Below are 19,997 nucleotides of genomic sequence, written 5' to 3'. Positions count from 1 at the left end.
ATGTTGTTGGAGCATCATGTAAACGCTGAGATATTGTTAGGGAAAAGCAAGTTGCAAAAGTTGCTGAGGCACTTAATACTAGAGAGCTATCTAGTGGGCAAGGTTTAAATCAAGAAACTAATCTTAAACGTGCTGGTGATACACGTTGGGGTTCACACTATTGTACTTTAGTCAGCTTGGCTAGTATGTTTTCAACAGTGATTGATGTGCTGGAAATGATTTTGAAGGATGGTTCAAATTCAGAACAATGAGCAGAAGCAAATGTATTGTTGGTCTCAATTCAATCATTTGAGTTTGTATTCAACCTTCATTTGATGAAAACGATATTGGTTATTACAAGTGAGTTATCGCAAGCACTACAAAGGAAAGATCAAGATATTGTTAATGCCATGAATTTAGTTCAAATTTCTAAAGTACGACTTCAAAAGATGATGGAGAGTGGGTGGACATCCTTACTTGATGATATTTTGTCTTTTTGTGAAAAGCATGAAATTGATGTTCCCCAAATGGAAGATATGTTTGTAGCTCGAGGGAGAAAAAGGCGCAATGCTCAAGAAATTATAAACTTACATCACTATCGCGCTGAGTTATTTTACACTGTTTTGGTTATGCAAATTCAAGAACTAAATGCTCATTTCACTGAGTCGAACATTGAGTTGTTACTTTGTGTGGCATGTTTGAATCCATCTAACTCTTTCTCTAGTTTTGGCAGGAAAAAGTTAATTCATCTTGCTGAATTTTATCTCAAAGAATTTTTTTTAGCGGAGCTCATGGTACTTAATGATCAACTTGATACATATATTATTGACATGCTATCCAGTAGTGAGTTCTCAATGTTGAATGGAATTGCCGATCTTGCTAAGAAAATGGTAGACACTAGAAGAGACAAAGTATATCCATTGGTGTATTTGCTCTTGACTTTCGCATTAATTTTACCCGTTGCAACTGCTATTGTTGATAGGGTATTTTCAGCTATGAATATTGCGAAGAATCGGTTGCAGAACCGAATGGGTGATGAATGGATGAATGATAGCTTGGTTGTCTACATTGAGAGAGATATTTTTGATGGCATTGACAATGATACTATTATGGAAAGATTTCAAAAGATGAAAACTCGTCGGGGTCAATTGTAAAAGTTTAAAATTTAAAACTTTTTGTAATGAATAATAATTTTTAATGTTTAACATTAGCTCGAAAAATTATTATTATATTATTGTTATTGACTGGGAAAGAAAAATTTTGAAATTGTAATTAATGGGTGCCCCCGTATATTAAATTCCTGACTCCGCCACTGCCTACAAACTAAGCTTTGTGGCTAAAAACCAAAATTACCATTGCAAAAAGTGGTGACACGAGCATCCCACCAATAAAACTATTTGTGACCCCCTATTTTGCATGGTTAAGTTTGTCATCACAAAGAACATCTCTCCAACGACAATTTTACTTTTATTTAAAATTTTAGTTAAAAAATAAGTTCTCCATATTAAAGGATCACTTTCAACTAGCTCAATGACCAGGCATTCCTACCCCCGCTTACCAAGTCATGGGCTTGAGCCATGAGTTCCCCTTCCCCTCCCTCTTATGTGTAGCAATATGTTTTTTATTTTTATTTTTTTTATTATTTGTAATGAAGTAATATTTTATTAGATAAACAAAATATTACAAGAAAGAAAGGAAAGCAAGAAAAAATATCAATTTGGAAAGGACAAAATGACTTAAATCCAATTCGATGCAATGTTTGGTTGGCAAGAACTAACGAACATAAACACAACAACCAATATAAAGCTTAAACTCCTACACCCAACACTTGTGTAGTTTCTTCATTCAAAAATTGTTTAAGTTCTCGAGAATACCTTTGTGGAGACGTAATTTTTGAATGACAACATGTGGCCGAGGTGGCACCGAAGTGTCAGCTGAGGTGCCACGTGTCCTGGACATGATGCCGAGGTAATCTCGGCTACGCCGAGGTTATCTACGAGAATACCGGAATCCGGGATAAGCGGATAAGGGACAAGAGTCCTAGATTGGGAGATGACTTCAGTTTGGATAAAGATAAGACTCTTGGAGAGTTTATCCCAATCCTACTAAGAGTCCAAGATTGACAATAAGACAGAATCTATTGAAGCTAGACTTCTATTAGGATTAGGTCTGTGTTGGCTATAAAAGAGAGGCACCCCCATGGGTGTAAGGTACGCTTTTTGTATTCTGAATAGTGAGTTAAGCACTTTTGCTATCTTTGAGAGATAACTGACTTGATTGTCAGAGTGCCCCGGGTGGACAAACCACCGCCGGAGTCTCTTCTTTCTGTTGCAGGTCGTTCGGGGCTTAATCTATTCTGCTGGTGTTCTCTAGCTAAGTACCCGTTTGGCAGTGTGGTCGGAAATCGACACCCACAATTTGGCACCGTCTATGGGAAAGAAAGAAGAATAGATGGCCAATAACGGACAAAAAGAGAAGGTTGGGGATGACACTCCTACTGGGAGTGGGAAACATATTGACCTTGATGTTGAAGAAGACAACTACAATAAAGAGACTCGTGATAGGAATCACGAAGAAAAGGACGTCGGCCAGGAAGGCAACATACCAAAGAAATCAGACCGAAGCGGGTATTATAACGAGGACGACCTTCAGGTATGGAAAGAAAGATGCCTGCGGAGGGACGATGAGATGAAGGGAATGACAAACAAATTGGCGGACCTACAAACGGTCGTCAACTTCATGATGCAGAACAATTTCATGCAGCCACCATTCCCATTACAAGATACGCCGATTCCAGCGGCGAAGAAAGATGCCCGAAAAGATGGGCAAACAATAGTCCCTACAGTCCCCCAGAACACCGGGATCGAGAATCACTCTCACCGGCCTTCAAGGGAGATCAGGCGAGGAGAGTCAAGAAGGGGAGATTCTAGGAGGACGCATCACACCAAGGAAGCTGACCCCAAAGAACATCGACATGCTTAAGGGCAGAAGTTGTGTTTCGACGCAACTGATGGAGAAAGGTCCAAGAGGACTCATAATCATACTGGAAGTAGTGCACCAAAAAGGCTGAAATCCGTTGATAGCCGAGCTCCTGGATGGACCAAGGAGGATCTGAGGGATTACCTCGAGAGGAAGCAACAAAATGCCGAGGTAACCTCCCCGGTTAAGCCGAGAACGCCGTTCTCGTAGAGTTGAACAAATTTGAGGCCCCAAAAAGGTTCAGTATGCCGAGGTTCCAGATATACGATGGTAAGTCAGACCCCAACTTTCACGTCGGCTTGTACCTGAACTCGATGGCACTATACACCAGGAACGAACCATTGCTTTGCAAGGTGTTCCCCTCGTCCTTTGAGGAAATAGCATTGGACTGGTTTCACAAGTTTCCAAAAGGAACCGTGAAAACCCGGGAAGGACTAGCCAAGATGTTTGTGGCTAGGTTTGTGACAAATAAGCTACAGCCATTAAGGGTAGACTCCCTGATGGCTCTGAGAATCAGCGAGGATGAAAGCCTTAGGGCCTATGCCAAGAGGTACTATAAGGTATTCAACCGGATACCAGCATGCAACAAAGAGGTGGTAGTTGTGTCTTTTAAGAACGGTCTGAAAGACGATTGCTTGCTTCGAAAGTCACTGGCAAAGACATTATCAAAAAGTATGGAGGAACTTATGGCCAAGACAGAAAAATATGCCAGGGCTGAGGAGGACACGCCGGGGACAAAGGCGTCAAAACAAGAGAAGAAAAACGGCTCGCCAAAGCGAAGCCGAGGTGATGGTGGATACAATAAGCAAGAGACAGGACTGAGGGCCACACAGGCAGTTACAGCCATATTCTGAATCCCGATTTACAAAGTCTTGGAGAAAATCTGAAATCAACCCTATTACAGAGCACCAGTAAGGGTTTTAAGCGAATTTATGAGAAGAAGCCTTGGCAAGCGCTGTGCTTATCACAATGAAGATGAGCATCTGACTCAGGGGTGCAGAGCCTTGAAGGCACATCTGGAAGACCTGGTAAGACAATGTCATTTAAAGGACCTTGTAGATGAGGCCAGGACAAGGGAAGAACAAGCAAGACTACCTCAGGCACCGGCTGCACCACCCCCTCCAGCACCACAACCGTAGGCAGGCAGACCTCGAGTAATCAATGTGATTCACTCGAGGGTCAATGAGGACGAAATACGAGGGGAGACTCAGAAGGTAAAACACTTGCAGCATGTGTACCAAGTCCGTCAGAAAAGACCTAGGGTAGACGAGTACCAGGGACCAATGATGTCATTTACTGTAAATGACCTAGAGATGGTGTAACATCCACACAACGATGCCTTGGTAATATCTCTCCAGATTGGAGAATGTCAAGTAAAGCGCATCTTAATTGACCAGGGCAACTCTTGTGACATTATGTATGTCAGGTGTTACAAGGAGCTTAGCCTTCACCAAGATGATCTGGAACAATCCAATGGTCCAATGGTCAGGTTCAATGGAATGCCGACGTGGCCCTAGGAGCAGTTAGTTTGGAGGTGCAGGCTGGCACCAAGAAGATAAAAACAGAGTTCACAGTAATTGACACTCCCTTTCCTTATAATGCTATCTTAAGAAGGCCATGGCTGCATGCAATGGAGGCTGTTCCCTCAACATTGCATCAGCTATTGCGATTCCCAACAGAGCATGGGATTGAGAAGGTCATAGGGGATCAAGTGCAGGCAAAGAATTGCTTCATGGCAGCAATGAAATCCACTTGCAACATACGAGAAGCAGAAGCAACAATTCAACTGGGGGCATACTAGCAGCGGCTGGCCAGAGCTTATAATAAGAAGGAGAACCCGCGAGAGTTCCAAGTCGGCGACCTCGTCCTGAGAAAGGTCGTCGACAACAAGAAGGATCCCAGAGAGGGAAAGCTTGGCCCAAATTGGGAGGGACCCTATAGAATCATCTCGGTATTGGGCAATGGGGCATATCGGCTTGAAGACAGTGAAGGTAAAGAGTTGCCAAGACCTTGGAATACTTACAATTCGAAGTTTTTCTATCATTAGATTTTTCTTATTTTTTTAAAGTTTTTTGTTATTAGCTGAAGTAATATTAAAGTTTTAGCTTGATTTTTAAAACTTGTGTAATCTGACTAACCAGTCACTTGACAATGTTTCTGATTGAAACATGACGAATAACTTAGACTTATTATATGGCAGAGTGCTTACTTGCATATAACAAAGTTGAACTAAGTTGGCGATGTTTCTGATTGAAACATGACGATTAACTTAGACTTATTGTATGGTAGAGTTCCTACTTGCATATAATAGAGTTGAACTAAGTTGGCGATGTTTCTGATTGAAACATGACGAATAACTTAGATTTATTATGTGACAGAGTTCCTACTTGCATATAATAGAGTTGAACTACGTTGGCGATGTTTCTGATTGAAACATGACGAATAACTTAGATTTATTATATGACAGAGTTCCTACTTGCATATAATAGAGTTGAACTAAGTTGGCGATGTTTCTGATTGAAACATGATGAATAACTTAGACTTATTATATGGCAGAGTTCCTACTTGCATATAATAGAGTTGAACTAAGTTGGCGATGTTTCTGATTGGAATATGATGAATAACTTAGACTTATTATATGGCAGAAGTCCCTACTTGCATATAATATAGTTAAACTAAGTTGAATCAACTTGAACTTGCCATATCGGCAGAGTCAAACATAGATTGGAACAAAGTACAGGTCAATCAGATTAACAAAGAGACCAAGGTTGGTAACCTTGGCCACACTTTATTTTAATCTGACCTCGGCAACAAGGTCAAGGCCACATGCTTAATGAGAACCCAAGTGGAACTTAGGTTCACATTAGGGGGCAGAGAGCTGGAGAATGATGCTTGGGAGTTGGAATTTACAAGCTAAGGTTAGTTGAACACTTGATGAAATTTTTACAAGTTGAAGTTAAGCCAAGGTCACGCTAAAGGAAGATTGATTTAAAACTAATTGAAATTTTTTAGAAAAGTTTACATGTTAAGCCCAGGCTGTATTGAAAGAAGTACCTACGTACTTGCCAAGACTTGGAAGATATTGGAAGATAGAAGTGGCAAGTTGTAAATAACACTTATAAAAATATTATGAGATATATTTTCAAGTGTTAGGTCAAAGCCGAGATAAACTAATAATGGGTATAGCCAAAGTATTCCACACCGAGAAGATTACACAGTTAAGGTGTACGTTGAAGACATGTAAATTATTCTAAGTATGGAATCATACAAGACAGTAAAGAAAAGACAAGCATACAAAGACTTAGTCAAAAAAAAAGAAGACTTGCATTTAGATAAGGAAAGAAAGCACTTTGGCCTGACATTGAAGAAAAATTGTTCAGATTACAAAAATGGCACGTCGGCCAAATTAAAGCTTACATTAACAGAGAAAAAACATCAAGACTAGACTATTCGGCGTCAGCATCGGTTTGGGGCTCGGAAGACATCTGAGAACTCTTTTCGACAGCCTTCTCTGCCGTGAGCTCGACATCAATCTCTTGGAGATTCTGGTCGATGCTCTTCTCAATGATAGGTGCGTCAGATGTTGTCTTCTCAGGGGTAGCTTCTTTTGAGACCTCGTCTTCCTCATCCTGAGTCAAGTCCAAGACTTGCTCATTCAGAGTTGGGGACTTGGTCCCAGAAGCCTCTTTGCTCTTCTTGGCCTCAGCTTCCTTCTCGGACTTAGCCTCGTCCTCATATTGGCTTGGAGTAGGGGGGAATGGTAGGACGATGCGGCTGTTTTCTCAGATCGGCTCTCGGGGACGGCCAACTCTTTCAGAGCAGCCATCCAACCAAGGGCATAACCCTTGTTGCATGCCTGTTTGACTTGTTTCTTGCAATCTTCTCTGACGTCGGCCGCCCCCTCGGCGTACGCCTTCTCGTTCGCCGATTTGATCTCGGCCTCTTTGGTGGCCAGGGCATCTTGAAGCTCTTTTTAGGCCTCGACCATCTTTACCTCAGCCTCTTTCTTTTCGGCCGCAAGGACCTTGGCAATGGCCTCTGCAGCATCAGCCTTTTCCTCGGCCTCGTCCTAAGCCTTCTTGGCTACCTCAGCCTGATTTTTCAAGGTCTTTATCTTTGCCTCAGCCTTGTTGATGGTCTTCTGCAAGCTAGCAGCCTTCCTGGTCTTGTTGGCCAACTCCTTCTTGATGGCAAAGGCTTGCATCGTAAAGGAGTGGCCATGCTGGATCGCCTAGAAGAAATGGAAAAAACGAGTTAGTAAAACTCTCTAAGTATGAAATAACAGAAAATGAAAAAGTACCAAGTGTTAAGGGCTTACTTGGACGGAGTGCTGCAACATTAGAGCGAAGTTTTCACACTCGCTCATCTCGGTGATGTGATTTAGATCTTTGGGGAGGAGCAAGGCGGTTGAGAGAGCAACACCGACTTCAATGTCGTCGGCGCTGTCGCCAACTCTAACCGGCTTGTCCTCAATTGTAATTGGGGGAGCCCAGGGGGCATCAGACTTCAGAGAGCCCAAGGTTGTTGCTGATTCGGACCTCTGTCTCTTTGACCTGGTTGATTCGGAAAATACAGCCTCGACAGGCCTCTTTTCGGCCGAGGAGGCACTTTTTTCTACCTCGGCAATTTTAGAGATCGGTAAGGTGTCCTCAGAGTCGATCTGAGTCACCATTGCCTTGGGTTGTGCTTTCTTCAGCCTTTTGGGCTTTGGTTTCGCCTGGGATTGGGATGGTGAAGATTGAGCAGTGACAGTGTTAGGGATGTCGGCCAGAAGGTCGTCTGCAACAGTTTTCTTGCGACCCATCTCGGCGGCGATGGCAGTTCTACATCGGCGTTTGCGTTGAGATGAAGGGATTAGTTGTGGAGCCAAGGTAGATGGCTACTCTGCAGGATCAGATGTTGATCCTTGGTTAGGCCTTGACGATTCAGCTTGTGGAGTTGTAGTTGATGGAAGAGACTTGCTCTTGTTTTTTCTTGGGACGTCAGGAAGAATAAATCTATAAGTCGAGATGAAATTCAGAAGCAGAGGAGCCCTGCGCTGGCTAACAGGCAAGTCCAGTAGCTTGTTGTAATCCTTGCTGGGGTAGAAGTTTTTTAAGAAGTCCTTCGGGGGCAGAGGAAGAATTCCAAAGATAAAAACGAAAGGAGGTTAGCACATACCAAAATATCAAAGTAAAAAAGACTTGAAAGCAAGAAAAAGCAAACACTTGGCTCTTACCATCTCCCTCACTGAACAATGTACAGCTAAGAGGATAGAGGTGAAGGTCGTCATCTGGAAGGAACTCCCAGTTGTCCGAGACAATGAAGTAATCGTCCCCGGCTCCCTTGTTGGAGTTTGGGAGGTTGGCAACAAGTTTGTATTCTGTGGACCTCTGTTTGAGGTAGTAGATGTAGCCTTTTTCTAACTTGAGGCCACACATGGTATAGCAGCACTGGATATCGGCAAGAGTAACCCTAGCATTCTCTTTTTTGGCTACGGCTATTATGCCATTAATAACTCAATAAGAGTTGATGGCGAGCTGCATTGGGTTCAATTTGTAGTAATGGAGGACTTCTCGGAAAAGGATGTCAAGAGGGAGCCTAAGCCCACACTCTATGAAAGCTACAACTGGGAAGGGCATGGAATCGACTGTGGGCATGATGGAGTCATCCTCCCCAGCCAACCTGAGATGGATGTCGGCAGGAATGGAAAACTCCTGCCTGAAATATTCTAACTTGGTTGGGGTGTCTACCCTATACCGCCACATACCCATGATGTCGGCTTAAGGGGAAAGTGTTGGGATTCAGAAGGAAGTGTTTTGTAGGGGTTTAAAGGACCTCGGCCAAAACCTAAATGTGTGCTGGGGTAAGGATTTGTTAGGATCTAAGGGGAATTCGTTTCAGTTTTCCTTAAGATTTGTGAGTTCTACGACAAATCCCAAACATAAGTCTAGGCAAATAAAGATTGAAAGTAAGAATCTGGAAAAGACACAGAAAACAAAAACAAGAACAATGATTCAGAATCAAGAATAGTGATAAAGTTTGTGCAGGTGTGTAAGGCCAAGTATAGTGGCAAAAATCAACAGATATGTAAGCAGTGTGTGTATACTCAAGAATGGATTGGGCAAAAACAGAATCATGAAACAAACATGCTCAATACATGGTGGAATTCAAGGCACAAATTAACGATCAAAAGTCATGAGCAAGTACGCAAAGGTAGCAAGTACAACATAGGAGTTCTTTTGGAGTAAAACAAGAAATAGAAACAAGGAGGAATAGTACTCATCGAAGAAAATGAAGCCAGTGTTGAGTACGCCGAAGTCAGATGACGGCAACAATCGGAAAAGAACACCAAAAGCTTCGCCGGAGGGGAAGGATGGAACTGGTTGCAGAAAGCTTCGCGAAAGCAGTAATGAAGGATTTGAGAGAGAAAGTTTGAACGAGAACAGAGATGCAAAAGTGAAAAGACGGAGAGAGAGAGAAGTGATTTTGATCAAAACCACAAAATGGCTGCAAAATTACAATTAATGTGCCTAGGGCAATGTGCTTGTTAGACGACGCACGCACGAGCGATACGGCTTAATGGCGCGTGTTAGGTACAGTTCAGTAGGGGAAAGACGTGTGACAGAAACGGTTGAAATACTGTGCGTGACAGCTCACACGCGTGTTGAAACTCTTGAAGTTCTTGGTTTAAATAAAGCAAAGACCTCGGCTATGAGGATGATCTCGGCTAAATAATTTGAATCGACTTGATTGTTTGTCCTAAGGCATTGATGAAAACAGATTAACAGGTCTTGGTCGAATGGGGCTAACGAATGATGACCTTGGTAATGAAGGATAAAGCGAGCTTAGCTGACATGCTAAGTGGAGGAAATGATATAGGTTCCACCACCTCAGGATGCCAAGGTAATAGAACCTAGGGGGCAGTTGTGGAGACGTAATTTCTGAATGACAACACGTGGCCGAGGTGGCACCAAAGTGTCAACCGTGTCCTGGACATGATGCCGAAGTAATCTCGGTTAGGCCGAGATTATCTATGAGAATATCAGAATCCAGGATAAGCGGATAAGGGACAAGAGTCCTAGATTGGGAGAGGACTTCAGTTTGGATAAAGATAAGACTCTTAGAGAGTTTATCCCAATCCTACTGAGAGTCCAAGATTGACAACAAGACAGAATCCATTGAAGCTAGACTTCTATTGGGATTAGGTCTATGTTGGCTATAAAAGAGAGGCACCCCCATGGGTCTAAGGTACGCTTTTTATATTTTGAACAGTGAGTTAAGCACTTTTGCTATCTTTGAGAGATAACTGACTTGATCGTCGGAGTGCTCCCGGGTGGACGAACCACCGTCGGAGTCTCTTTTTTCTATTGCAGATCGTTTGGGGCTTAAACTATTCTACCAGTGTTCTCCAACTTAGTACCCGTTTGGTAGTGTGGTCGGAAATTGACACCCAAAACCTTCATTTCAAGAATATTGATCTTTCATTTTAAACTATTTCTTCAAACTTTCATTTTTTGTAGTTGTATTTTCCTTCCTAATTACTCCTCAGGACAACTTCATCTCTACAACTAACAGCCCAAGCTTCGAATTTTCACCTTTTTGTAAAACACCATTTCAGACTTTTCTTTGCTCTTGACACCTTGACGAAAAGGAAGAACAAAAAAAAAATCGAAATATTAGACTTTGCAAATCCATTCAACTCCTACTTCCTACATGTATTTTGCGGACTTGCCCAACTTTTCCTTCCTACATGCGTTACCCCCAAATCTTTTATTAATGATGAATTTTTGCAATCACCGCCTACCTCCTTTTCAACCTCACTATTACAATAAATCTCAGAAAATATATCCAACACCTCTAAGCAAAAATGTTGTTAAGCCTTTGATCTCTAAAGTTTAACTCTATTTTCATAAATTTTTTAAATTAAAAATTATATAAATATACATGGCATATTATCATTGGTTGTTTAACTTTAAAGTGTTAATTGATTGATTGATTGATTAAAATGGAAAACTTTTTATTAATTTAAAAACTATTTATGGCATCTATTATCAATGCTAACTATATCTATAATTTTAAATTAATTTTTTTTATATGGAAACTCAAAAAAAAAAAAAAGTTTTAGCCATACCCATACCTAAATTGAAATTTGAAATTTTTTTAAAAAAAAAATCCAAATATAATTTTATTCAAAAGTAATTCCAATTATAATTTTTGTCTAAAATTTGAACATATCTACTTTATGATATTGATAAAAATTTCAATTTATTTTTTTGTGAAAATTAAAATATACATGTGGCATAAAATACATCTAGCCATATCTAACTTTTAAAAAAATAATAATAATCATAAATAAATAAACAATAGATAGAATTTTAAAACAAAACCATTCCTAAGTTACATTTATTTTAAAAGGAAAGTTCATGTGAATTTTGAAGTATATATAATTTGAAATTTTTCTTAAGAAAAATATAAATGAAATGCCAACGGTTATAAAATTCAAGTCTCATATCTTAATTGAGGAAATACCATTTTGTCTTCCAAACTATTACGCGAAAATCAATTTGGCACCCAGATTTCGCATTATTTTAATTTCACCCTTAAACTTTTTAAAATTTGATCAATTTATCTCCCACCATCTATTTCCGTCTACTATCAAACGGAACTTGCTGATGTGTTACCAAACTTCATTTGAAATTTTATTTTACCCCCCAAACTATACATTAAAAACAAACTAGCCCCCCAAATATTAAAAAATATAAATATAAATATTTAATTTTCATCTCAAAATGAAAAAAAAAAATTAAATTAAAAAAATTGAGTATTAGTCATGTTGAGTATTGTTTAGACGATAATTGAATTTAAATTTTTTTTTCCCACTCAATTTTGAAATTACTATTAACCGATCAATTATATTGAAATTAATTTGGGAAATAAACTAGTTATAATTTTGCGTGCGCGTACACATAGATGCCAAGAAATTTTTGGCTTAATTAGTTTATTCAGGATCAACTCGAAATAATTTGAGACCGAAAGAGATAATTCCAAATGAGGATTTATATATATATATATATGTTTGCAAAGTATATAATTTAAATTTTAATTTTTCATTATTGATATAAAAAAATATTTATTAAATATTTAAATAATTTTTTTTTAAAAAAAATATTTGGGGGCTAATTGATTTTTAAGATATAGTTAGGGTGGTAAAATGAAATTCCAAATAAAATTTGGTACTACATCAGTGAATTCCATTTGATTGTAGACGGAAACAGACAATGGGGGGTAAAAAGTTTAGGTATCAAATTAAAATAATACAAAGTCTGGGTGTCAAATTAAGTATCGCATAATTATTTGAATTGCAAAATGATATTTCCTCATCTTAATTTTATTGAGAAAAATATAAAATGGAAACTTGAAAATTGTAGATATAAAATTTAAATTAATAATTAACAAATATTTAAATTGAATATATAAATAAATAAACTAAGTAAGTTATAGGTTGAACATGAAGTGACATAATTTTTCAATTACTAGGGTTGGAATAAGATATATTTGCATATAAATCAACCTAAACTCAGCTTTTGGGTTGTGTTTACGCTGTATTTAGTTGGGAAATTTGGACAGAGATTTAGAAATGGAAAAGGAAGGGTAAATACGTGTGAAATTAGGTAAAATGTATTTATATTTTATTCACATTTTACTTACATTTTCCCTTTTCATTTTTAAATCACTTCCCAAATCCCATAACTAAACACAGTATTTAGTGTCTAACCCAATTCTACCAACTTCAAGTTACTCCATGCACATTACAACTTGAAAAACTATAATATAATTTAAATATAAAATTTAATTTAATTATTTACTAAATATTTCAACTAATTAATCCATCAATTACTGATCAATTTTCTTACTCAAATCCAAGCATAGGGCTATGACATGACCCATGGTCTAACCCAATTCAATCTTAAATATTTTCTTCACACATAAATATATCTTAATATTAATGCAATAGTTTTGAGTATAAATATATAAAATTTTACCCACGCTTAAATTTTTTTATAATAAATATGTAGATTTTATTATAAAAAATCAAATTACTTGTTGACTTTTTGACTTTCGAAAGTTAATAATGTAATTTTAAGCGTGCTAGTAAAGATCAATTAGTCCTTACAGAATATTAATTGCCAACCAATTATCAGATGATTGTGTTATAGTTCCCTCAGCCTCAATGAAGAGTACTTTTACTGCTGACTTGTTTAGAAGAATTTACTAAATAACAACAAGTGAAGAACAATTTCAGAATTTGAATTTCATTAAGTAAAATGAAAACTTACAATAATCTGACCCAACCTCATAGAGGTTTATAGCAACAAGCTATTTGAAACTACTCCTAGGAAATGAAATGCAGTACAGGAATTGAAGTGCAGAAATGTAAAGAACTTGAAGGAAAAACGAAGTAAATAAACTAGTTTTTTGATCTGAGTCCGAGGGTTCATTCTGGGGCCTTCTCTGCTATTTATACTCTTCAATGATAACCATCGAAGTGGGCTTCTAACTGTCGAAATGTTCTCCCATGATTGCTGAATATGCTCTCTCACAGTCAGTCCCATTATGCCACTCTTACAGTTAGGGTTTCCCTCCTGATTTTGAATTTAAACTTTATGAGTAACCATTAAGCCACATCATCTTGTATCTCTCGATTGTTTCAGTGCTACGTAGATCCATTATTACCAAACGAACTACCACGTGTCTGACTTTGGTTGGCAACTTGTATTAATTTTTCAAATTGCCCTTTCCATACCACGTGTTAAATTATGATTGGCTTTTACAAATTATACAGCTAACATTACCCCAACACTAATATACCCAATACTTAGTGATATTAGTGAACTAGTGCAATCCACCCATGTTCTAGGACAATCATGGACTCTGTGTATTCTGGTATTATAATCGCTTTTTGAATAATGAAGCAGTGAACTTCATTAAATCCTTGTATCTTGCACTTCCATTCTTTGAGTAGACGAAAAGACTGGTGCATCCCCAATGGCCAATCACACATTCTCTTACATTGATCGAGCATACGAGGAGTCTTTGGAAGATGATTGCAGGCCTCGAAAGAACCTTAATGCATTTATTGGTGACACCTATCCACCTTCATTTATACAAGTCATGGAAGCTTTTGCAAATTACCAATCTTTAGACCAAAAATCTATCAACTACAAACCCTTGGACCAAGCATTTGTAAAAATGGATCTTGGAAGCTCCTCTTCTGCCCTACCACTCTCTGCATGGGACACATCTATTTCTTCTTCCTCCAAGTCTACTGGCTGGGGAAGTTGGCCAGAACCTAATGAACCCAAACTAAGAGAGCGAATTCACCATCGATTTGTTGAATTTGATGATCCTCTATCTATCCCTTCTTTTGCTCAGTGGTTTACCCCTATGTACCCATTGATCACCGGCGCAGTTTGGAGGACAACTTACTTGTGTTATGGTACACGTCTTCCATGACAACGAAGATAGTGCGAGCAACTCCTCATCCAGATGAAGCATAGGGATATAATCCGTCATTCTTGGCCAAGAAGGCAAAACTTTGCTCTTCTAACTGGCTCGAATGCGTGAATAATCCCTAATTCCCCTCTTCCTTTGGGATGGACCCCTCTTCATCTCCTCTTCCTCAGAATCCTCATTAGCTGGAGGACCTGAAACTTACTCTTTTCGAGAATCAGTTTCTTCCTTCCTACCAACCTCCAGCTCTTCCTACTACATTTGAGCAATACCAAGCTCAATTTCTATTTGTCGCCTTCTCTCACTTGCCCTTCAATGTGCTTGGGGATGAGACTCCTCTCAAGAACTTCTGATGGGCCTGTAATATTATGACTCGGGTTCATGTCCTCAACCCCATTGCCCAGGCAGAGCTTCAAGCTTTTTTGGATGAACTACCGCTCCTTCTTCATTGGTACCAAATTTCTTTGGCTACCAGTAATTCTTTGGACAAAATTTCGGCCAATCAAATTTAAACCCAGTACGAAGTGGAGAATCTCATTAAAGAATATAATGATTTCAAGAATAAGGATTCAACGTACTAGGATGATTTAGATATGGATGAAATGAAACAAGGATTGAAGGAGATAGAGTTCGAGATGAAAGTTGAACAACTTTTTCATCAAATAAGAACATATCAGCTGCAGCAACCAGCTTCAAAAGGACAGAAGACAGAATAAAGAAGGAACATAAATTCATTGACCACTGCTGGGTCAAATTTAATGAACTTGTTACTTTTTCCATTCCTTACTTTTATGAAATCGAATTTGTAGCCAAGAAGGCTTTCTAATGTAATTATTTACATATCAATAAAACTAGGTTTTTTTTTTCTTACTCAATTTGGCATGATCTGGTTTTATGTTCCAATTACATGTTTGTGACCATTTTATTCGCCCAATTCAAATAAAATTAGAGCTTCGAATTTACCAATTTTTTTCCTTCGAAGCCTGATTCGAACATTTCCAATGGAATACTTGAAACTTGATTTGAATATTTCCAACATATGGAGTACAATTGACAATCTTTGCCTTAGGTCTTCTCATTCTAATCGCATGGTCAATATAATTTTAACAACTTTGAATTGACCACCCTTTGTATCAAAGTTACTTTTATGTACTTCAAAGTACTTTTAAAAAAAAGGTTTGGTTTGATAGAGAATCCCAGAAGGAATTTTTCATGTTCAGGAAAGTCTTTTTGGATTTTGATCTTTTACTTGGCTTAGTACTGGCTCTGTGTAGACACCCCATTTTTGACCATCCTCAAGACTTGGACGTCACCGTTTGAACACTCGGGGATCATCCATGTTTATGTTCGTTTGGAGTTCCCGGAGGCCTCGGCTACGCGCCTTGCCTCAGGATCTCCGAACCCGACCGTTTAGTGTCTGGTTTTGCACCAAACACTGACATCTTTCCTTTGAGAGACAGGGCAAGGCTTGTAGACCATCCCCACCCACCACCGGCAGTGGCTAAAGGCCACCGGCTGGTTTTTGCTGCCACCGGCAATGTATATTGTCGGCCGGCACTATTTGTTGCCGGTCGGCACTCTTTTTTGCCAAAATGGCATTTTTGGCCGGCCGACTACTGTGCATCTGCTTTTGCAGATATTTTAAGACAGTTGTCTTGCTTTTGCTCCCCTCCATACACGTGTATGGAGGGATCTCCCTCTTATAAAGCTTGTCTTGTAAGCTTTACAAGACAAAAAGGCTTCTATATAGAGAGGGACTCTCTCTTGTTGCTGAGGTTAGACACTTGAGATATTTTGAAAGCTTAAATAGCCATTGTTAAGCTCTGGTTTTAGGGTTAGGGTTAGATACACATCCTACCTCTCTTTCCCTCTCTTTTGTGCTCTAGGTGTTTTGTGTCTTACTATTGCACATAAACACCTAGTGTTTCACCTTTGTCTAGCTACTGAGGTTCTAAGGGACTGATTTTGAAGTTTTGGTGTTGGATTCAAGCCAAGGAGAGCCATTGGAGCATCATTTGTAAAGGGGTCTTCAAGGGTGAGAATCTAGTCCCATTATTCCCCATTTTTGCATTGATTTTCTACCTGTCTTAGAGCTATTTTCGTGCTTATTGTATAACACAAAAAAGTTCTGTTTTTAGGCCCTCTTGATTGTTTATTAAGAGTGTTTTGTGGTTTGAGGGTGTTTGACCCCTCTTAGGCCTTGAAAGGCCTCATTTTGTGCTATTTTGTGCTAGTTTCGGGACTTTGGTGTTTGGGCCTCTTCACCACTGAAATCTTGAGGGATTTCAGTGGTGGAGATGGTGCCTTGAAGTCTCTAAAGGGAGAGGGCCACCCCCTCTCCTTGTTGTCCTTGAAAAGGGCATGTTTTGGCCTCTAAAAGGGAGCCTATGTTTGAGTGTGTGTTGAGCATGTATAGACTGTTTTTCATGCTTATTTTTCCATAATATAACATGATTTTAAATTGGTTTTGGTACTCCATGCATGCTTAGCATAGTTGCCATGTAATGCCTTGTGATTCCTTAACATGTCTTAGGTTGTGTGCCTTTGTTTCTAGCATGTTTTAGGCTTACATTTGTGAAGATTTTGTGCTTATCTTGACATGTTTTAGGTCTATCCATAAGTGTTTGGGTTGATTTTGGCATGCATCATATAGCCTCTTTGCATTTTGGCTTGTTGGCCTTAAGTATGTGCATGTATAGCATGACATCTTTGCATTGATTTGGTGATTTGGGGCCACCCTACATGTTATTTCAGTCCCAATTTCATGCTTGCGTGACTGCCTTGCATGCCTCTTTAATGCTTTGGAAGCATGTGTTGCATGCTCCATGTTTTGACCATCGTGCATGCCTCTAAATTTGAGCCACTTAGATGCCATCTAAGTAGTCCTTTAGCCTTGTTTTAACATGCTAAAAACCTGTTTTTAGTTGTTTAATGCATGCCATGATTGTCGTGATAAATGTGCTTCAAAGCTTCATGACTTGCCTCAAGTACTTGGACCATGCTTGCATGCATTTGCTTGTCTTGTTTAACGTGATTGGGCATCATTTTATAGCATGATTTTAGAGCTCATGTTGCATGCTAATCGTCCATGAAATCTCTTGTCAAGTGTGCTTGAATGTTGCTTGCTTAATGCTTGAGGTTTGGACCATAACATGTGTATGTGTGCTTGTGTGTTTAGCCTCCATTTTTGGGCATTTTGGCTACTGTTTTGGGCCTTATTAGAGCTGCCCAAGTCTTGTATAAGTCCATCTTTACATCCATTTGCATGGTCCCATGTTTGCTTGTATGCTTGCATAAGCTTGTTGCCATGTCATGTTGCATCCTTAGCTTGCATGCTTAGGTTGCATTGCATCTTGCATGCATGCCTTGTTCCTTGACTTGATGATAGGAATTGGGCCTTAGTTTGTTTGATTGGTTTGCATTTCATTTGACATGAAAGTTGCATACTTGATTCCTTGGGCCATCATGCATGGAAATGCGTGATTGGTGGTCCGAGAATCGAGGCACATGCCCCTTTGAGTCACTACCATGATAAGGGACATGGTTGGTGCATATATGCCTTGAATTGTGCTGCCATGCTTTGCCTTGCCCTCTGTTGCTGTCATTTGCAGATTCTGCAGGAACACTCTGCCGACCGGCAGTGTAAAGTGCCGACCGGCAATCATTTCTCTGCCGACAGCTTCACTTTGTGCCGGTGGCCACATCCCACTGCCGGTGGCAATTCCATGCAGCCGGTGATGTCTTCCAGCATCCAAGGAAGCAGTCCTGAGGTTTTGGCAACCTCCAGAGGAGTGAAGGAAAGAAAACAGAGGCAGCTCACGCATGGCGGCGTATTTCCCGAGGCGATTTACTGTTTTCTTAGTTTAATTAAATTTGCTTAGTTGATTAGGCAATTTGTAATATTTAATTAGCTTGCGTAGTTAATTAATTTGTAATATTTATTTGGTCCCTCCGAGTGAGGGCAAATCTGTAATAAGTGTGTGTGGGTGGTGTGTATGTCTTCCAATCCTCACTTCTTTCTTCCCTTTTATTTACCTGCTTATGATGGTAGATTAGGGCATCTTTAAAATTAGCATACCTTATGCTATGCATGCGTGCATCCATACATTTGTATTACATACATTAGGCTCGGTACATCACGCTAACTGCATCTGTACTTCAATTCACAAACTGAATATGTGGTAGTTGATCGCATTTCACATGCCATGTTTAGGGTTAACCGAGCCTGCCTAGATTGCATTTTTGCATGTGATGCATTAGCCATTTTTAACATGAACTAGGACATGCATGTTTGCTGACTAGTTTACTGTTTTGGCACGGAGTACGATGTAAGTATTTATGCTTTAGCATCCCGCATGTGTGTGAGTGTTGCCATGACAGTATGCCTGCCATGCGGCTAAGTGCTTATGTGTTAAAATGTTTTAATGCTTGTGGGTGGAGGTTGGACTGCTTGAGTTGGAAAAACTCGTTGAAATCCGTGTTTTAGCCTACTTACGAATAGCAAATTCCAAAGCGCTTTTCAAAACCGAACAGATATGCAATGTTTATTTCCAAATTAGGCAATCTAGTCTATACTTGTTTGCTGCGCGCATAACATAGTAATTCTAGGCTAATAAATGGAATAAGAACGCGTAATGTTTTCAAAATCGGATATCATGGTTAGTAGAGGCCGGTCTTCGAACCGGGCGAAAGGGGGTGCTCATAGCTAACCTTCCCCGATCGTACCCAAGCTCCCGAGCCGAGACAACTCCGGTGATGACGGACATGTGGCCTTCGGCACCGAGTCAGGGTTTCCTAAATTTCCCCATTAAAAAATATTTAGGTGGCGACTCTGTATCTGGCAAAGCAGTCCATGTTTGGCACTACTTTTTTTAAAAATCTGTTTCTCAAAACGATTTGCCAGATTTGGACTCTTTGGTTCAGATTAAGAACCGCGACAACAAAATCGCAAGTCCGAACTGTAGTAGCATAAGGTCCCCCTCCACGGGCGCGTCTACAGTTTCTGGCGACTCTGCTGGGGAATTTAGAGAGCTTGACTCGAACTCGTGATATCTGTTTTTGACTACACTTATATGTTTCTTTGCATTGTATGTGCATTGGTGCGTCTAGGACACCGTGTTTGCCATCTGCCATTCCTGAACGGTTTGCCGGAGGCTTGTCTTGTCAAGGCATGACCATAAGGCTGATCGGTTATGGGCTCTGACAGTATGGGAGCACAAACCCCGGTTTTTACCGGGGCAGCCTTTTGACCATTCGACCTAATGCATATTCGGAATCCATAGTGACCATTCCAAACTAGGACAGGTTGCTTACCCGATAGGTTGTTTGAAACTGCTGTGTGCATAGTGAAACCCTAGTTCCTGACAAAATAGGACAGGGAAACCCTACCCCAACATAGGGGTGTTTTGGCTCTCTCTTACTTGCTATGTGCTTTTAGAGTGTATCTCTACAAGAATGCATATACCAGTTTACAAGTCTGGGCATCAGGCCTGTGGGCATTAGCATCAGTATTTGGGGAATCAGTTTTACCTGAGGGTATCAGTTTA

At 39.7% G+C, this 19,997-nt stretch overlaps 1 protein-coding gene across 1 annotated transcript; it reads left to right on the top strand.

The window, feature by feature from the left end:
• Window positions 1–389: 389 nt before the first annotated feature.
• LOC145819772 (uncharacterized) lies at window positions 390–1,133 on the top strand. The gene has a single exon (XM_082913643.1). It carries the CDS (start codon window positions 390–392, stop codon window positions 1,131–1,133), a length of 744 nt encoding a protein of 247 aa, XP_082769769.1.
• Window positions 1,134–19,997: the final 18,864 nt, after the last annotated feature.

The sequence above is a fragment of the Camellia sinensis genome, chromosome 1 (assembly GCF_055761805.1).
Source record: "Camellia sinensis isolate YWXY chromosome 1, ASM5576180v1, whole genome shotgun sequence".
In the NCBI taxonomy this organism is placed as follows: domain Eukaryota; kingdom Viridiplantae; phylum Streptophyta; class Magnoliopsida; order Ericales; family Theaceae; genus Camellia; species Camellia sinensis.
Note: the sequence above shows the minus strand (reverse complement) of the source record. Positions and strands in the feature narration are given on the sequence as shown.